Here is a 20558-nt window from a genome sequence, read left to right on the forward strand (position 1 = left end):
CAATGGGAAGATCTGTTATATGGCTAGCAGGTCAGTGCTGGGGCTAGCAGGTCAGTGCTGGGGCTAACAGGTCAGTGCTGGGGCTAGCAGGTCAGTGCTGGGGCTAACAGGTCAGTGCTGAGGCTAGCAGGTCAGTGCTGGGGCTAGCAGGTCAGTGCTGGGGCTAGCAGGTCAGTGCTGGGGCTAGCAGGTCAGTGCTGAGGCTAGCAGGTCAGTGCTGGGGCTAGCAGGTCAGTGCTGGGGCTAGCAGGTCAGTGCTGAGGCTAGCAGGTCAGTGCTGAGGCTAGCAGGTCAGTGCTGGGGCTAGCAGGTCAGTGCTGAGGCTAGCAGGTCAGTGCTGAGGCTAGCAGGTCAGTGCTGGGGCTAGCAGGTCAGTGCTGAGGCTAGCAGGTCAGTGTTGGGGCTAGCAGGTCAGTGCTGAGGCTAGCAGGTCAGTGCTGGGGCTAGCAGGTCAGTGTTGGGGCTAGCAGGTCAGTGCTGAGGCTAGCAGGTCAGTGCTGGGTCACTGACCATACAGTGCTGCTACACACACACACACACATATATATATATATATATATATATATATATATATATATATATATATATATATATATATATATATATATATATATATATGTATATGTATATGTATATATATATGTGTATATGTGTGTGTGTGTGGAAATATATATATCTAGAGATATATATAAATATATTCATACAACGGGGGGCCTAAATTCAGCGATCTGATTGGTTCCTAACTGTTGTATAATGAGCGTATACATAACTGCTATGACGCCCGATCATTTTGTGAAAGTATCACTCCGCGCCTTGAAGTGGAAACCGTTACAACCGTTCTCTCGGAGGGACGCTAAAGTGTGTTGCATAGCGACCGTCGTGCATTTTGAAGGCAGCCAGGAGGGACTACTTTTTGGTAGTCTTTAATAAAACGGCTACTTTGACTTTCTTGGTTTCTTTTTAAATGTAGTGTGTCTATGATTTTCGTTTCGTCATAACAGTAACCGTTGTATAAAAGCAATAGATCACTTCAGTCAGTGGCATGTGCTCATTATACCACTGTGAAGGGGGTCGCCGGCCCTCCGCTGCGCGTCGGGGCCGGACAACGCCCCTTAACAGTGGTATAATGAGCACCTACCACAGCCTGGCGTGATCTATTGCTTAAATATATACTGTAGTACATTGCCTGCTGATGGCCGTTGTTAGCGATTAAAACACCAGTGGCCAGTGACCAGTATGGCCAGTGAGAGTGACCCGTAGGTCCAGTGACCAGTAGGTCCAGTGACCAGTAGGTCCAGTGATCAGTGGGTCCAGTGACAGTGACCAGTAGGTCCAGTGACGGTGACCAGTAGGTCCAGTGACGGTGACCAGTAGGTCCAGTGACAGTGACCAGTATGGTCAGTGACCAGTAGGTCCAGTGACAGTGACCAGTAGGTCCAGTGACAGTGACCAGTATGGTCAGTGACCAGTAGGTCCAGTGACGGTGACCAGTAGGTCCAGTGACAGTGACCAGTAGGTCAAGTGACCATTAGGTCCAGTGACCAGTAGGTCCAGTGACCAGTGGGTCCAGTGACGGTGACCAGTAGGTCCAGTGACCATTAGGTCCAGTGACCAGTAGGTCCATTGACCAGTGGGTCCAGTGACAGTGACCAGTAGGTCCAGTGACAGTGACCAGTAGGTCCTAGTTAACGGGTTCGGGTTAGATCTCTATGTCCTAGTTAACGGGTTAGATCTCTATCTCTATGCCCTAGTTAACGGGTTAGGGTTAGATCTCTATCTCTATGCCCTAGTTAACGGGTTCGGGTTAGATCTCTATGTCCTAGTTAACGGGTTAGATCTCTATCTCTATGCCCTAGTTAACGGGTTAGGGTTAGATCTCTATCTCTATGCCCTAGTTAACGGGTTAGGATTAGATCTCTATGTCCTAGTGTGTGAGCGGGTCTCTGGCCTCCCGGGCTCCAGCCAGGCTCCTGGGTAAGTGGTCCTGGGGCGGGGGGAGGTCCGGGTCCAGGAGCAGCAGGCCACGCCCCCATGCAGGGGGCCCCGCGGCGGGCCCCCTGCGTGGGGGCGTGGCCTGCTGGCCGCCTCCCTCATTGGCTGAGCCCCTCCACTCCCAGGGGTCCCTGCAGTCTGAGGGCCCTTGGGCCCCCGACCAGACCCGCTGCCGGGACTGCCTGCAGGAGGCGTGGGAGGCCGGGGGGGCCGGGAGGAGGGCCGGGGGGGGCGCGGTTCTTCTCCGTGATGGCGAGCCACTTGGCCCGCGTCAGGGCGCTCTTAGGGGACACAGCGGGGGCCCCGGCATCGGGACCGTGCCCCCCCGGGCCCCGCCTCACCGCTGGGGGGCCCTGGGCCGCCTCAGAGCCCCCCTCTCTCCTTCGGTCCGTCGCTCTCTGTTGCCATGTCGACCCCGGCTCCTTGGGGCCCTGGCCGGCGCGGGGCAGGGTGTGGCTGAAGGTCACCATGGTCTCCCTGGGGGCCCTGAGCTCCGCCTCCAGGCTGGCCCTCTGCAGGCCCCCCGTGGGCCCCCCGCCCGACCCCGGGGCTCCCTCCGCCCCACCGGGGGCCCCCTCCGCCCCACCGGGGGCCCCACAGATCTGGTCGTTGCTCTGGGAGGCGGAGGCGGGGCCCCTGTTGTAGACCGAGTCGTGGCCGCGCTCGGCGAGGGCCCTCAAGGCGTCGGGGGGGGCCGGGCCCCCGGGGGCCGCCGCCTCCAGGGGCCGGAAGTTACCCACAGCATGACAGGCCTGTAGACCAGGAGAAGGAGACCATGTGGGGGTTAGTCTGTACCAGGTGAGGGTTAGTGGTCACCAGGTGAGGGTTAGTCTGTACCAGGTGAGGGTTAGTTACCAGGTGAGGGTTAGTGGTGACCAGGTTACGGTTAGTCTGTACCAGGTGAGGGTTAGTGGTGACCAGGTGGGGGTTATTCTGTACCAAGTGAGGGTTAGTGGTAACCAGGTGAGGGTTAGTCTGTACCAGGTGACGGTTAGTGGTTACCAGGTGAGGGCTAGTCTGTACCAGGTGCGGGTTAATGGTTACCAGGTGAGGGTTAGTTACCAGGTAGGCAGCGATGAAGGCCCCGATGAGGCCCCCAGCCCAGACGTCGTGGGCGTGGCTGCGGTGCTGCGTCACCTGGGTCAGCCCCGCCAGGCCGGCCGCCAGCCAGAACCCCAACACCAGGACCGGCTTCAGCAGCCGCGGGCAAGCCGGAACCGCCTGGTCCAGGTACATCTGAGGACCAGGAGAGACTCACTGGGACCAGGAGAGACCCACTGGGACCAGGAGGGTCAGACCTCTGGTACCAGGAGAGTCAGACCGCTGGTACCAGGAGAGTCAGACCGCTGGTACCAGGAGAGTCAGATCTCTGGTACCAGGAGAGAAACTCTGGGACCAGGGGAGACTTACTGGGACCAGGAGAGACTCACTGGGACCAGGAGAGACCCACTGGGACCAGGAGAGACTCACTGGGACCAGGAGGGTCAGACCTTTGGTACCAGGAGAGTCAGACCGCTGGTACCAGGAGAGAGTCAGGCCCCTGGTACCAGGAGAATCAGACCTCTGGTACTAGGAGAGAGACTCTGGGACCAGGGGAGACTTACTGGGACCAGGAGAGACCCTATGGGACCAGGAGAGACTCACTGGGACCAGGAGAGTCAGACCTCTGGTACCAGGAGAGTCAGACCTCTGGTACCAGTAGAGAGTCAGACCGCTGGTACCAGGAGAGAGTCAGGCCCCTGGTACCAGGAGAGTCAGGCCCCTGGTACCAGGAGAGAGTCAGGCCCCTGGTACCAGGAGAGAGTCAGACCTCTGGTACCAGGAGAGAGTCAGACCTCTGGTACCAGGAGAGAGTCAGGCCCCTGGTACCAGGAGAGAGTCAGACCGCTGGTACCAGGAGAGAGTCAGACCGCTGGTACCAGGAGAGAGTCAGGCCCCTGGTACCAGGATAGAGTCAGACCCCTGGTACCAGGAGAGAGTCAGACCCCTGGTACCAGGAGAGAGTCAGACCCCTGGTACCAGGAGAGTCAGGCCCCTGGTACCAGGAGAGAGTCAGGCCCCTGGTACCAGGAGAGAGTCAGGCCCCTGGTACCAGGAGAGAGTCAGACCTCTGGTACCAGGAGAGAGTCAGGGCCCCTGGTACCAGCAGCCATGGGGAGGCCGGGACCGCAGACCTGTCCGCAGTTCATGTACATCTGAGACAAGGACGACGTGATAATTTGGTGATGTGGTCTCCATGGAAACACGTTATGTTCTATTATATTATCCAGGGTGACGTATGTTATTTAATGTTATATTTTCCACAGTTACAAATGTTATGTTCTTATATTCTACATGCAGACTGAAGATGGTTTGTGGTGTGTGTGTGTGTGTGTGTGTGTGTGTGTGTGTGTATTCGTGCGTGTGTGTGTGCGTGTGCGCGTGCGTGTGCGTGTGTGTTGTACTTACAGAAACATAAACAGCAGCGAAGGCTGCCAGAGTTGCATGCTGGGATGGGAATGTCTTCCTGTGTAAGAAGAAGAGGGTTAGTTAGGGTTAGCTAGGGCAGGTTGTGGTTGGTTAGGGTTAGCTAGGGTGGGTTATGGTTGGTTAGGGTTATCTAGGGTAGGTTAGTACTGGCTTAGTACCAGGGTTAATAGTACTGGTTTAGTACCAGGGATGAATAGTACTGGTTTAGTACTAGGGTTAATAGTAGTAGTAGTAGTGATAGGGTTAGTGCTGGTTAGTACTAGGGTTAGTAGTACTGGTTTAGTACTAGGGTTAGTAGTACTGGTTAGTACTAGGGTTAGTAGTACTGGTTAGTACCAGGGTTAATAGTAGTAGTAGTGATAGGGTTAGTGCTGGTTAGTACTAGGGTTAGTAGTACTGGTTTAGTACTAGGGTTAGTAGTACTGGTTAGTACTAGGGTTAGTAGTACTGATTAGTACCAGGGTTAATAGTACTGGTTTAGTAGTACTGGTTAGTACTAGGGTTAGTAGTATTGGTTAGTACCAGGGTAAGCAGTACTGGTTTAGTACTAGGGTTAGTAGTACTGGTTAGTACCAGGGTTAATAGTACTGGTTTAGTACTAGGGTTAATAGTACTGGTTTCGTACTAGGGTTAGTAGTAGTAGTAGTGCTGGTTAGTACCCGGGTTAGCGTACCTGGCGGTGAGGATAGCGTGCCGGTCGTGCCCGGAGCAGATGTCCTGGTGGACGAAGGGGTTGAGGTCACAAGGGACACTGAGCAGGGTGTAGTTGGGCTGGCACACGGTCAGGAAGAACGGGGCGTGGTACCCGGTGGAGAGCTGGAGGACATCCGTGACCAGAGCCGTCGCACACAGCCCGAACACATGGACGCCTAGGGTCAGAGGGCAGAGGTCACAGCCCGAACACATGGACCCCTGGGGTCAGAGGGCAGAGGTCACAGCCCGAACACATGGACCCCTGGGGTCAGAGGGCAGAGGTCACAGCCCGAACACATGGACCCCTGGGGTCAGAGGGCAGAGGTCACAGCCCGAACACATGGACCCCTGGGGTCAGAGGGCAGAGGTCACAGCCCGATCACATGGACCCCTGGGGGCAGAGGTCACAGCCCGAACACATGGACCCCTGGGGTCAGAGGGCAGAGAGCACTGCACTCTCCCCAAGGCTCTGTACTGGGACCCCTTCTGTTCTAACTATAAACCACATCATTGGGCTGGGGGAAGGGGCTAGGGGTTAGGGGCTAGGGGTTAGGGGCTAGGGGTTAGTGGCTAGGGGTTAGTGGTTAGGGGCTAGGGGTTAGTGGCTAGGGGTTAGGGGGTAGTGGTTAGGGGCTAGGGGTTAGTGGCTAGGGGTTAGTGGCTAGTGGTTAGGGGCTAGGGGTTAGTGGCTAGTGGTTAGGGGCTAGGGGTTAGTGGCTAGTGGTTAGGGGCTAGGGCTTAGGGGCTAGGGGTTAGTGGCTAGTGGTTAGGGGCTAGGGGTTAGGGGCTAGGGGTTAGGGGCTAGTGGTTAGGGGCTAGGGGTTAGTGGCTAGTGGTTAGGGGCTAGGGGTTAGGGGCTAGGGGTTAGTGGCTAGGGGTTAGGGGGTAGTGGTTAGGGGCTAGGGGTTAGTGGCTAGGGGTTAGTGGCTAGTGGTTAGGGGCTAGGGGTTAGTGGCTAGTGGTTAGGGGTTAGGGGCTAGGGGTTAGTGGCTAGTGGTTAGGGGCTAGGGGTTAGTGGCTAGGGGTTAGTGGCTAGGGGTCAGGCGTTAAGGGGTTAGGCGTTAAGGGGTTAAGGGGTTAGGCGTTAAGGGGTTAAGGGGGTTAGGGGTTAAGAGGTTAGGGATTAGGGGCTAGGGGTTAGGGGCTAGGGGTTAGGGGCTAGGGGTTAGTGGTTAGGGGTTAGGGGGTAGTGGTTAGGGGCTAGGGGTTAGTGGCTAGGGGTTAGTGGCTAGTGGTTAGGGGCTAGGGGTTAGTGGCTAGGGGTTAGTGGCTAGGGGTCAGGCGTTAAGGGGTTAGGCGTTAAGGGGTTAAGGGGTTAGGCGTTAAGGGGTTAAGGGGGTTAGGGGTTAAGAGGTTAGGGGTTAGGGGTTAAGGGGTTAGGGGTTGGGGGTTAAGAGGTTAGGGGTTAAGGGGTTAGGGGTTCCTGTACCTACGAAGCGCACGGTTCTCCTGAGGAAGGAGTTGAAGCTGCAGCCCCCTGCGGGCCCGTGGAGGGCGTAGACCAGCCCCTCCCCCACCATGATCTGGAACACATCAGCCAATCACAACCACGTGCTGAGCAGTGAAGGGTGTTGAGTGTGAGTTGTGATGAGTGTGTGTTTTGAGTGTGTGTTGTGTGTTTTGTGTGTGTGTGTTGTGTCTTGAGTGTTGAGTGTGTGTGTTGTGTTTCTTGTATGTTATGTGTTATGTTGTGTGTTGTGTACGTCTTGTGTGTGTGTTGTTTTGTGTTATTTGTGTCTTGCGTGTGTGTTGAGTGTGTCTGTTGTGTTGTGTTAGTGTGTGTAATGTGTGTTGTGTTGTGTGTCCCGACCGTGGCAGCGGGTCCAGCGAAGGCGAGGCTGAGCAGCATCAGCAGGGGGACGGCCTCCGTGCCCGGGCCCACGTAGGGGAGGCTGAGGCTGGGCTGGTGGCAGCGGTACCCCCCCTGGGCGGGCTGGAGCTCCAGCAGGTACAGCGACAGCATGGAGGACGCTACGATGGGGAGCTAACAGCACAGGGACAGCATGGAGGACGCTACGATGGGGAGCTAACAGCACAGGCATGGAGGACGCTACGATGGGGAGCTAACAGCACAGGGTTGGAGGACGCTACGATGGGGAGCTAACAGCACAGGGACAGCATGGAGGACGCTACGATGGGGAGCTAACAGCACAGGCATGGAGGACGCTACGATGGGGAGCTAACAGCACAGGCATGGAGGACGCTACGATGGGGAGCTAACAGCACAGGCATGGAGGACGCTACGATGGGGAGCTAACAGCAGAGGGATGGAGGACGCTACGATGGGGAGCTAACAGCAGAGGGATGGAGGACGCTGCGATGGGGAGCTAACAGCACAGGGATGGAGGACGCTACGATGGTGCCTGGTTGCTAGGTAACCCATGCTCCCAGAATGTTGCTACGTAACCATTGCTGCCTGGTTGCTAGGTAACCCATGCAGCCAACATATTGTTAGGTAACTGTGGAGATAGAGTTTCAATAGGTGTGATTGAGGGAAGTCAAAGAGGGATGATAGGAGTGATAGATAACTGATATAGTGTTAGAGGAGTGATAGAGGAGTGATAGAAGGGTGATAGAGGGGGGTGAGAGAGGGGTGAGAGAGGAGTGATAGAGGGGTGTTAGAGGAGTGATAGAGGGGTGTTAGAGGAGTGATAGAGGGGTGTTAGAGGAGTGATAGAGGGGTGTTAGATGAGTGGGAGAGGGGTGGGAGAGGGGTGATAGAGGGGTGTTAGAGGAGTGATAGAGGGGTGTTAGAGGAGTGGGAGAGGGGTGAGAGAGGGGTGGGAGAGGGGTGAGAGAGGAGCGATAGAGGGGTGTTAGAGGAGTGATAGAGGGGTGTTAGAGGAGTGATAGAGGGGTGTTAGAGGAGTGGGAGAGGGGTGGGAGAGGGGTGAGAGAGGAGTGATAGAGGGGTGAGAGAGGGGTGTTAGAGGGGTGAGAGAGGAGTGGGAGAGGGGTGAGAGAGGGGTGTTGAGGGGTGTTAGAGGGGTGTTAGAGGGGTGAGAGAGGAGTGGGAGAGGGGTGAGAGAGGGGCGATAGAGGGGTGAGAGAGGAGTGATAGAGGGGTGAGAGAGGAGTGATAGAGGGGTGAGAGAGGGGTGATAGAGGAGTGATAGAGGGGTGAGATAGGAGTGATAGAGGGGTGAGAGAGGGGTGAGAGAGGAGTGATAGAGGGGTGTTAGAGGAGTGATAGAGGGGTGGGAGCGGGGTGAGAGAGGAGTGATAGAGGGGTGTTAGAGGAGTGAGAGAGGGGTGTTAGAGGTGTGAGAGAGGGGTGAGAGAGGAGTGGGAGAGGGGTGGGAGAGGGGTGTTAGAGGGGTGAGAGAGGGGTGTTAGAGGGGTGAGAGAGGGGTGTTAGAGGGGTGAGAGAGGAGTGGGAGAGGGGTGAGAGAGGGGCGATAGAGGGGTGAGAGAGGAGCGATAGAGGGGTGAGAGAGGAGTGAGAGAGGGGTGAGAGAGGAGTGATAGAGGGGTGAGAGAGGAGTGATAGAGGGGTGTTAGAGGAGTGATAGAAGGGTGAGAGAGGGGTGATAGAGGGGTGGGAGAGGGGTGGGAGAGGGGTGAGAGAGGAGTGATAGAGGGGTGTTAGAGGAGTGATAGAAAGGTGAGAGAGGGGTGATAGAGGGGTGGGAGAGGGGTGGGAGAGGGGTTAGAGGGGTGAGAGAGGGGTGAGAGAGGGGTGTTAGAGGAGTGATAGAAAGGTGAGAGAGGGGTGATAGAGGGGTGGGAGAGGGGTGGGAGAGGGGTTAGAGGGGTGAGAGAGGGGTGAGAGAGGAGTGATAGAGGAGTGATAGAAAGGTGAGAGAGGGGTGATAGAGGGGTGGGAGAGGGGTGGGAGAGGGGTTAGAGGGGTGAGAGAGGGGTGAGAGAGGAGTGATAGAGGGGTGTTAGAGGAGTGATAGAAAGGTGAGAGAGGGGTGATAGAGGGGTGGGAGAGGGGTGATAGAGGGGTGATGGAGGGGAGATAGAGGTGAGAGGGGAGATAGAGGTGAGAGGGGTGATAGAGGGGTGGGAGAGGGGTGAGAGAGGAGTGATAGAGGGGTGTTAGAGGAGTTATAGAAAGGTGAGAGAGGGGTGATAGAGGGGTGGGAGAGGGGTGGGAGAGGGGTTAGAGGGGTGAGAGAGGGGTTAGAGAGGAGTGATAGAAAGGTGAAAGAGGGGTGAAAGAGGGGTGGGAGAGGGGTGGGAGAGGGGTTAGAGGGGTGAGAGAGGGGTGAGAGAGGAGTGATAGAGGAGTGATAGAAAGGTGAGAGAGGGGTGATAGAGGGGTGGGAGAGGGGTGGGAGAGGGGTTAGAGGGGTGAGAGAGGGGTGATGGAGGGGAGATAGAGGTGAGAGGGGAGATAGAGGTGAGAGGGGAGATAGAGGTGAGAGAGGGGGGATGGAGGGGAGGTGGAGGTGAGAGGGGAGATAGAGGTGAGAGAGGGGGGATGGAGGGGAGATAGAGGTGAGAGGGGAGATAGAGGTGAGAGAGGGGGGATGGAGGGGAGGTGGAGGTGAGAGGGGAGATAGAGGTGAGAGGGGAGATAGAGGTGAGAGAGGGGGGATGGAGGGGAGATAGAGGTGAGAGGGGAGATAGAGGTGAGAGAGGGGGGATGGAGGGGAGATAGAGGTGAGAGGGGAGATAGAGGTGAGAGGGGAGATAGAGGTGAGAGAGGGGGGATGGAGGGGAGATAGAGGTGAGAGGGGAGATAGAGGTGAGAGAGGGGGGATGGAGGGGAGGTGGAGGTATTATCCTCACCTCCACAAAGTAGAAGCAGGGAAGCAGCGTAAGGCCGTCTTTAGGAGCCATCTTCATCTTCATCATCACCTCCACAGTTGCACTGTAACACCCCAGAATATGTTGGGTGTGTATAATTAGTACCAACAAGTAGAACAGTTCTGCATTGGTTTAGTGTGTTTTGGTGCATTGGAAATTAATATGATTCTTTAAATAATTAAATAAAATTTTAGGTGCAAAAAATATCCATTATCCTTGGGTGTCTGAGTGGAGTTATTTATTGACGGTCCCTTCGTGAAAAGCAAGCAGTCAGGAGCCAGTGGGTGACCCTTGGTTGTCCGCCAAGACTGAGTGAAGGAACCGCGGCAGGAACCACAGATGAACCCCAAATGAATATGCGAATATCTGTCGAATATCCAACAGCACTCTAAGTTCACCACGGTCTGGTGACTAGGACCTTATGGAATAACTACCTCACTGACGTGGGACCGCAGTGAGGGACTCACCTCACCTCTTATGATGCGTCGCTCATTCCGCTTCGTCTGTCTGCCTCCCGCACGGTCACAGAGGGAGGTCCGTCCCACGCCTCCCTCCTCCTCCTCCCCTCTATCGTCTCTCCCTCCTCTTCCTCCCCTCTATCGTCTCTCCCTCCTCCTCCTCCTCCCCTCTACCATCTCCCTTTTCCCCTCTATTGTCTCTCCCTCCTCCTCCCCTCAGTCTCCCGGTAGCTCCCCCCTCCGTCTCCCGGTAGATCTCCCCTCCCTCTCCTCTCCGTCTCCCGGTAGATCTCCCCTCCCTCTCCTCTCCGTCTCCCGGTAGATCTCCCCTCCCTCTCCTCTCCGTCTCCCGGTAGATCTCCCCTCCCTCTCCTCTCCGTCTCCCGGTAGATCTCCCCTCCCTCTCGTCTCCGTCTCCCGGTAGATCTCCCCTCCCTCCCCCCTCCGTCTCCCGGTAGATCTCCCCTCCCTCCCCCCTCCGTCTCCCGGTAGATCTCCCCTCCCTCTCCTCTCCGTCTCCCCGTAGATCTCCCCTCCCTCTCCTCTCCGTCTCCCGGTAGATCTCAATATCATCCCACTGCAGACGCAAATGGGCGTTCTCGTGTGGTGGGGGTTCCCGTTTACGCAGACTGGAACGCCCCCTTCTTATTCTTCGTCGCCTTTCTCGCTGAACTGTATTAAAATGTCAAAGTGTACTACTCCGAAACCATGTAAATAGTGTTGTAAATAAACTTCCAAAGCTTTTCAAATCTTATTTGTAAAATAACTTCACAGGTTGTGTCTTTTTACAATTTATTTGTTACCAGCATTTGTAGTGTTGATCAGCAGTGAAATAGTCCGCTATAAGACGTTGACGTCGCTTAGCAACCGAAGATGCTGGGATTGACAAGTTACCGGACTACTACCCATGCAAGTGAACGGAGCGTTCCACGGCATCGAGAAGACCCGTGTAATAAAGGCCTATAAAATGTCTGTTTATGGCATAGATTTCTCCTCAAATTAGGCCAATAAAGCAATGATAACAAAAACAAAAAAAACACAAACGCTCGATCAAAGGCCCGACCCGACAATGAAAACCCTCATTGTTTAACATGAATTGGCTAAACAAATGACCACTGTAGCATATTTAAACACAATTCAAATTGTGCAGAGAATTATTTGATCAAACATGTTGGTGGGGCACAGTAATAGACAGGGGGTCTGAGGTTCTCCCACCCCCTCCCCCCAATAATTTTTTTGGAATTTAATTGATTTGATTTCCTGTATTCTGGTGCATTTTGGGGATGGCCACTACCTATTTACCTGCTTTTCATTCAGATTCATAGCCTACATCCTGACTTGCAGGGCCTGGACAAGCTTACACTGCATATACAGACCTACTTCATGGCCATTCCACCAGCCATTGCTATTTGACCCATTGTTGTTATTCTGAAATTGAGACAAATCATGATCACTGTCCTATAGCGTCCATTTTTTGTGAGTCTCAATGTCTACTTCAAATGCAGTTAGAAATATGGGACAGTTGCTTCATTTTGTTTATATGCTACAGGCCGGAAGACTAAATTAATATGTAACTTACTTGCTCCTTTTAAGTATAACATTGCTTGGGGAGTCAAATTCCTCCACTGAAAAGGGTGGAAAGTGCTTACAACTCTCGGCTAGTTAGCGATCTATGACACTGTTGTTTTTTATTGGTCGTCATGAAAAAAAACATAAGGGGTAACAGTGTCGTTTTTTATTGGTCGTCATGAAAAAAAACATATTTGAAATAAATAAATAATGTGTCCTTTGGAAATAATAGAAATACACACATACATTTTAATGTCATGTATATCCTCTTTATTGATGATTGATTATTGTGTATTGTCATCGCCTCGCCTCAGTGGTGCAGTGGAGTGCACTCTGCCTAACCCACTGGAGACCGCGGCTCAATTTCTGTGGAAAACGCATCTTTAATTTTAAACGTAATGCTATCATGTCATATATAACCTCAGACATAATTAAATTACAAATCTCAGTGGGAAGTGGAGAGAGCTGTGAGCTAACCCCCTGGAGACCATGGTTCAAGTCCGGTTGAGGCACTCTGTTGGAAGACACTTATTTCTATTTCATGCGAATTATAAAGTCAAGTATAACCATTGTGATGACTTTTTTCTGTGTCTTGATGGTGCATCGATAAGTTCGGAGGTTAATACTCTAAACAGCTCAGTTTCGGATCCCCGCAAAAACGTCGACAAGGGTACCACTGTCGTTTTTTATTGGTCGTCATGAAAAAAAAATAAGGGGTAACATTGTAGTTTTTTATTGGTCGTCATGAAAAAATAAATAAGGGGTAACACAGTAGTTTTTTATTGGTCGTCATGAAAAAAACATAAGGGGTAACACTGTTGTTTTTTGTTGGTCGTCATGAAAAAAAACATAAGGGGTAACACTGTTGTTTTTTATTGGTCTTCATGAAAAAAAACATAAGGGGTAGGTTGTCTGTTGTCTTTGTCAAATAAAATATAAGGGGTAACAGTGTCGTTTTTTATTGGTCGTCATGAAAAAAACCATATTTGAAATAAATAAATAATGTGTCCTTGGGAAATAATAGAAGTACACACATACATTTTAACGTCATGTATATCCTCTTTATTGATGATTGATTATTGTGTATTGTCATCGCCTCGCCTCAGTGGTGCAGTGGAGTGCACTCTGCCTAACCCACTGGAGACCGCGGCTCAATTTCTGTGGAAAACGCAATATCTTTAATTTTAAACGTAATGCTATCATGTCATATATAACCTCAGACATAATTAAATTACAATTCTCAGTGGGAAGTGGAGAGAGCTGTGAGCTAACCCCCTGGAGACGGTGGTTCAAGTCCGGTTGAGGCACTCTGTTGGAAGACACTAATTTCTATTTCATGTGAATTATAAAGTCAAGTATAACCATTGTGATGACTTTTTTCTGTGTCTTGATGGTGCATCGATAAGTTCGGAGGTTAATACTCTAAACAGCTCACTTTCGGATCCCCGCAAAAACGTCGACAGGGGTACCACTGTTGTTTTTTATTGGTCGTCATGAAAAAAAACACAAGGGGTAACACTGTTGTTTTTTATTGGTCGTCAAGAAAAAAACATAAGGGGTAACACTGTCGTTTTTTATTGGTCGTCATGAAAAAAAAAAAAAAGGGGTAACACTGTAATTTTGTATTGGTCGTCATGAAAAAAACATAAGGGGTAACACTGTCGTTTTTTATTGGTCGTCGTGAAAAAAAACACAAGGGGTAACACTGTTGTTTTTTATTGGTCGTCAAGAAAAAAACATAAGGGGTAACACTGTCGTTTTTTATTGGTCGTCATGAAAAAAAAAAAAAAGGGGGTAACACTGTAGTTTTTTATTGGTCGTCATGAAAAAAAACATAAGGGGTAACACTGTCGTTTTTTATTGGTCGTCATGAAAAAAAACACAAGGGGTAACACTGTTGTTTTTTATTGGTCGTCAAGAAAAAAACATAAGGGGTAACACTGTCGTTTTTTATTGGTCGTCATGAAAAAAAAAAAAAAGGGGGTAACACTGTAATTTTGTATTGGTCGTCATGAAAAAAACATAAGGGGTAACACTGTCGTTTTTTATTGGTCGTCGTGAAAAAAAACACAAGGGGTAACACTGTAGTTTTTTATTGGTCGTCATGAAAAAAAACATAAGGGGTAACACTGTCGTTTTTTTTTGGTCGTCATGAGAAAATAAATAAGGGGTAACACTGTAGTTTTTTATTGGTCGTCATGAAAAAAACATAAGGGGTAACACTGTCGTTTTTTATTGGTCGTCATGAAAAAAAACATAAGGGGTAACACTGTAGTTTTTTATTGGTCGTCATGAAAAAAAACATAAGGGGTAACACTGTTGTTTTTTATTGTTCGTCATGAAAAAAACATAAGGGGTAACACTGTCGTTTTTTATTGGTCGTCATGAAAAAAAACACAAGGGGTAACACTGTTGTTATTTATTGGTCGTCATGAAAAAAACATAAGGGGTAACACTGTAGTTTTTTATTGGTCGTCATGAAAAAAAAAATAAGGGGTAACACTGTAGTTTTTTATTGGTCGTCATGAAAAAAAACATAAGGGGTAACACTGTTGTTTTTTATTGTTCGTCATGAAAAAAAACATAAAGGGTAACACTGTCGTCTTTGTCAAATAAAATATAAGGGGTAACACTGTCGTTTTTTATTGGTCGTCATGAAAAAAAACAAAAGGGAAATTATAGAAATACACACATACATTTTAATGTCATGCATATCCTCTTTATTGATTATTGATTGTTGTGTAATTTCATCGCCTCAGTGGTGCAGTGGTGTGCACTCTGCCTAACCCACTGGAGACCGCGGCTCAATTTCTGAGGAAAACACAATATCTTTAATTTTAAACGTAATGCACTGCCATATACAGTATAGCCTCAGACTTAATTCAATTACAAATCTCAGTGGGAAGTGGAGAGAGCTGTAAGCTAACCCCCTGGAGACCGTGGTTGAAGTCCGGTTGAGGCACTCTGTTGGAAGACACTTATTTCTATTTCATGCGAATTATAAAGTCAAGTATAACCATTGTGATGACTTTTTTCTGTGTCTTGATGGTGCATCGATAAGTTCGGAGGTTAATACTCTAAACAGCTCAGTTTCGGATCCCTGCAAAAACGTCGACAGGGGTACCACTGTTGTTTTTTATTGGTCGTCATGAAAAAAAACACAAGGGGTAACACTGTTGTTTTTTATTGTTCGTCATGAAAAAAACATAAGGGGTGACACTGTAGTTTTTTATTGGTCGTCATGAAAAAAACATAAGGGGTAACACTGTCGTTTTTTATTGGTCGTCATGAAAAAAAAAAAAGGGGTAACACTGTAGTTTTTTATTGGTCGTCATGAAAAAAAACATAAGGGGTAACACTGTCGTTTTTTATTGGTCGTCATGAAAAAAACATAAGGGGTAACACTGTCGTTTTTTATTGGTCGTCATGAAAAAAAACATAAGGGGTAACACTGTTGTTTTTTTATTGTTCGTCATGAAAAAAACATAAGGGGTACACTGTCGTTTTTTATTGGTCGTCATGAAAAAAAACACAAGGGGTAACACTGTTGTTTTTTATTGGTCGTCATGAAAAAAACATAAGGGGTAACACTGTCGTTTTTTATTGGTTGTCATGAAAAAATAAATTGGGGTAACACTGTATTTTTTTATGGGTCGTCATGAAAAAAAACATAAGGGGTAACACTGTTGTTTTTTATTGTTCGTCATGAAAAAAAACAAAGGGTAACACTGTCGTCTTTGTTAAATAAAATATAAGGGGTAACACTGTCGTTTTTTATTGGTCGTCATGAAAAAAAAAAGGGAAATTATAGAAATACACACATACATTTTAATGTCATGCATATCCTCTTTATTGATTATTGTGTATTTTCATCGCCTCAGTGGTGCAGTGGTGTGCACTCTGCCTAACCCACTGGAGACCGCGGCTCAATTTCTGAGGAAAACACAATATCTTTAATTTTAAACGTAATGCACTGCCACATACAGTATAACCTCAGACTTAATGCAATTACAAATCTCAGTGGGAAGTGGAGAGAGCTGTGAGCTAACCCCCTGGAAACCGGGGTTAAAGTCCGGTTGATGTCCTCTGTTGGAAGTCTCTTGTTTCTATTTCATGCGAATTATAAAGTCAAGTATAACCATTGTGATGAGGTTAGGTTGTTTTTTATTCGTCAACGTGGAAAAAACATGAGGGGTAACTCTGTCGTTTTTTATCGGCCGTCATGAAATAAATATAAGGGGTAACACTGTCGATATTTATCAAATAAAACATAGGGGTAACACTGTTGTTTTTCTTTGGTCGTCATGAAAAAAAACACAAGGGGTAATACTGTCGTTTTTATCAAATGAAACATAAGGGGTAACACTGTCCTTTTTTATCGGTCGTCATGAAAAAAACATAAGGGGTAACACTGTCATTTTTTATTGGTTGTCATGAAAAAAAACATAAGGGGTAACACTGTTGATATTTATCAATTAAAACATAGGGGGTAACACTGTCGTTTTTATCAAATGAAACATGAGGGGTGACACTGTCGTTTTTTATTGGTCGTCATGAAAAAAAACATATTTGAAAAAAAAAGAAAATTGTCCTTGTCAAATAAAATATAAGGGGTAACACTGTTGTTTTTCATCAGTCGTCATGGGAAAAAAACATAAGGGGTAACACTGTCGTTTTTATCAAAAGATACGTAAAGGGTAAAACTGTCGTTCTTTATCTAATGAAACATGAGGGGTGACACTGTCGTTTTTTATTGGTCAACATGAAAAAAAACATAAGGGGTAACAGTGTCGTTTTTTATTGGTCGTCGTGAAAAAAAACATAAGGGGTAACACTTTTGTTTTTTATTGGTCGTCATGAAAAAAAAACATAAGGGGTAACACTGTTGTTTTTTATTGGTCGTCATGAAAAAAAACATAAGGGGAAACACTGCTGTCTTTTTCAAATAAAATATAAGGGGTAACACTGTTGTATTTTATTGGTCGTCATGAAAAAAAACATATTTGAAAAAAATAAAAAATGTGTCCTAAAAAAAACAACATAAGGGGTAACACTTTTGTTTTTTATTGGTTGTCATGAAAAAAAAACATAAGGGGTAACACTTTTGTTTTTTATTGGTCGTCATGGAAAAAAACATAAGGGGAAACACTGCTGTCTTTTTCAAATAAAATATAAGGGGTAACACTGTTGTATTTTATTGGTCGTCATGAAAAAATACATATTTGAAAAAAATAAATAATGTGTCCTGAAAAAAACAACATAAGGGGTAACACTTTTGTTTTTTATTGGTCGTCATGAAAAAAAACATAAGGGGTAACACTGTTGTTTTTTATTGGTCGTCATGAAAAAAAACATAAGGGGAAACACTGCTGTCTTTTTCAAATAAAATATAAGGGGTAACACTGTTGTTTTTCATCAGTCATCATGGGAAAAAAACATAAGGGCTAACACGTTTTTATCAAATGAAACCTAAAGGGTAACACTGTATAGAATAGAATAGAATAGAAACGACACACGCACACACACACACACACACACACACACACACACACACACACACACACACACACACACACACACACACACACACACACACACTGGACGGGATTTCCGTTGCGATGGGTTTCCTCCATCAGCGACTTATACAATAAACAAATTATGTAAAACAAAACCCCTCTTTCATTTTAAAATAATATGAGCAAATATGTTGAATAGGCCTCCATCTTTGTTATACTTTTAAAATGTTCCTATATAGCCTATTTTACAGCTTACACACTGATATTTTAAAACAGGAATGCGAAATGCGAAATGCGAAATGCATCCTGGGATATTTAACGGTCCCAAGTCCACACCATGGACATATTGGGCTAGCCCCACCACTAAATAAAATAATCTCCGTCCACTTCAACAGAGAAACACTCTGAGCATGCGCTTTTCAATGTTTCAAGTCCAATACACATTGCATTGGGCTGGTGGGGCTAGAGCCCCTCTTGCCCCTCCAGACGAACTCAGCCTGAAGAAGCAAGCCAGGGTCGACTAAAAATTAAATAAAAGCGCCGAATTTATTATTTTATAGTACCCTCTGGGGAGATTATTTTTTAAAAATATATATATGTATAAAAAAATATATTCTATTTTTTATATATTTCATTTTTTTTCATTTTCTTTTTCTTTTCTTTTTTTCTTGTGAGAGTAGCGACTTGCCCCTAATGACCAGTCGCCACTGGCCATTCTGACCTGGGACATTTAGAATTGTCGGTCCTCCTCATTTTTTTCCGGTCATTGACCGGTAATAACCGAAAACGGAAACTGCTATAAACCGGCCTAACTTTCACCATCAACACCGAACCCCTTCTTCTTTGCACGGCTGTCAACATCCGAAACATACGCTAGTTAGATTTTCTCAAACAGCAGTTTCAAGTACGGGTAGCATAGAACTAACGTTAGCCAAGTGGGGGCTCCATGATTGCTAAATCTAATGAGAGAGGTAAAATTGCCATTAAGGAAGGAAAGCATAGTATGCCTTGCGACATGTGCTTCGCAGTATGCCTTGCGAAACCCAGTATGCCTTTCGAAACACCTCGTGATTGGTCGATGAAACGCTACCAGGAACGCCTAAAGGGCATTCTTGTGTCATGACGGAAACGCCCAAGCCTGCAGCTGGACCCTTCTCGTAGCTCTCCCTTCCGTCTCCCGGTGAGGAGTTCCGTTTCTCACAGCGTCCCTTCACTGCATCTCCCGTTGGATGAAAACCATTAAATATAAAACATATATCATATAAATATATAATACGACCATATAATGAGTATAAACCACAACCCCACCATATAAAACCCTATCGTATCAAACCCCAGCATACCACTCCTAAACCCTACCATATCAAACCCCATCATATCAAATCCAACCCTGTGGAACACAGAAGAGGAATAAAAGGATAGAAGAGTAGAGGAGTACTGAGGAGTATAGAATAGTACTGAGAAGTATAGAGGAGTACTGAGGAGTATAGAGGAGTAATGGGGAGTAAAGAGGAGTACTGGGGAGTATAGAAGAGTAATGGGGAGTATAGCGGAGTACTGGGGAGTATGGAGGAGTACTGAGGGGAATAGAGGAGTACTGACGAGTATAGAGGAGTACAGGGGAGTATAGAGGAGTACTGGAGAGTATAGAGGAGTACTGGGGAGTATAGAGGAGTACTAGGGAGTATAGAGGAGAACTGGGGATTACTGAGGAGTAATGGGAAGTACTGAGGAATAATGGAGAGTATAGAGGAGTACTGGAGAGTATAGAGGATTAATGGGGTGCAATGGGGAGTATAGAGGAGTAATGGGGTGTAATGGGGAGTATAGAGGAGTACTGAGGAGTAATGAGGAGTATAGAAGAGTACTGTCGAGTATAGAGGAGTACTGGGGAGTATAGAGGAGTACTGGAGAGTATAGAGGAGTACTGGGGAGTATAGAGGAGTACTGGGGATTACTGAGGAGTAATGGGAAGTACTGAGGAGTAATGGAGAGTATAGAGGTGTGCTGGAGAGTATAGAGGAGTAATGGGGTGTATAGAGGAGTAATGGGGAGTATAGAGGAGTAATGGGGAGTATAGAGGAGTAATGGGGAGTATAGAGGAGTAATGGGGAGTATAGAGGAGTAATGGGGTGTATAGAGGAGTAATGGGGTGTATAGAGGAGTAATGGGGTGTAATGGGGTGTATAGAGGAGTAATGGGGTGTATAGAGGAGTAATGGGGAGTATAGAAGAGTAATGGGGTGTAATGGGGTGTATAGAGGAGTAATGGGGTGTATAGAGGAGTAATGGGGAGTATAGAGGAGTAATGGGGAGTATAGAGGAGTAATGGGGTGTATAGAGGAGTAATGGGGTGTAATGGGGAGTATAGAGGAGTAATCAGTGCATCATTGTATGCTACCTTGAGCCTATGCATACTCTTTTTTTTATAGTTAGACCACATTGAGCAGTATATAGCAGAGTGATGTAGGTTCTAAACAGGGAGCACTTCAGAGTCAGAGCATATAGAAAACGTCCTTATAAGCATGTTAGCTTGAGCATACATTTTACAACGCTGTCGGTAGAGGTCTTTGTCATCTGCCCAGTTATCGGATATGACACGACAAAGGTATTTAATTTCCTCACATACAGCAAGAGGACTGTCTGACCTCTTGCTGTATGTGATCGTATGCCTGGTTGGTTTGCTATTGCTATTGTTGCACAGGTATGGATGTATGAATGGAGGAGCAGTTTTTGGTCAGGATGAATGCTGAGTGTTTGGTGTGATTGCTATTTGCACAGGAGTGTGGGAATTTACAGATTGCTATTTTTGCACATGAATGCTTGTTTGCACAATACTAAGTACAACAGTTTTTGAGCCTGTTTGTCCAATAGTTTTTACTGATCGTTTTCGTATCTGTGATTTGCCAATACTATGTTCAACAATTTTGCACTTGCCCATGTGATGAACTGTTTGTATGTTGTATGTTGTTTCATACTGATGTGATGCAGCTATTGCCCAGATCCAAACAAATTTCTCCCCTGGGAGACACAATAAATTGACTTGGGTTGATTTCCTGTCCTCAGCGCTTCCAACTATCATTATGTGGCTCTTCTTAGCGTTA

At 47.7% G+C, this 20558-nt stretch overlaps 1 protein-coding gene across 1 annotated transcript; it reads right to left on the reverse strand.

The window, feature by feature from the left end:
- Positions 1 to 1074: 1074 nt before the first annotated feature.
- On the reverse strand, positions 1075 to 10570 carry plppr3b (phospholipid phosphatase related 3b). The gene is made up of 8 exons (XM_030371698.1): positions 10385 to 10570; positions 9895 to 9976; positions 6965 to 7138; positions 6584 to 6677; positions 5135 to 5330; positions 4441 to 4498; positions 3055 to 3228; positions 1075 to 2744 (listed from the first exon to the last, which is right to left on the reverse strand). The coding sequence occupies exons 2-8, from the start codon at positions 9958 to 9960 to the stop codon at positions 2091 to 2093; spliced, it is 1416 nt and encodes a 471-aa protein (XP_030227558.1). The 5' UTR covers positions 9961 to 9976; positions 10385 to 10570; the 3' UTR covers positions 1075 to 2090.
- Positions 10571 to 20558: the final 9988 nt, after the last annotated feature.

Source organism: Gadus morhua, chromosome 12 (genome assembly GCF_902167405.1).
Source record: "Gadus morhua chromosome 12, gadMor3.0, whole genome shotgun sequence".
Classification (NCBI taxonomy): Eukaryota; Metazoa; Chordata; class Actinopteri; order Gadiformes; family Gadidae; genus Gadus; species Gadus morhua.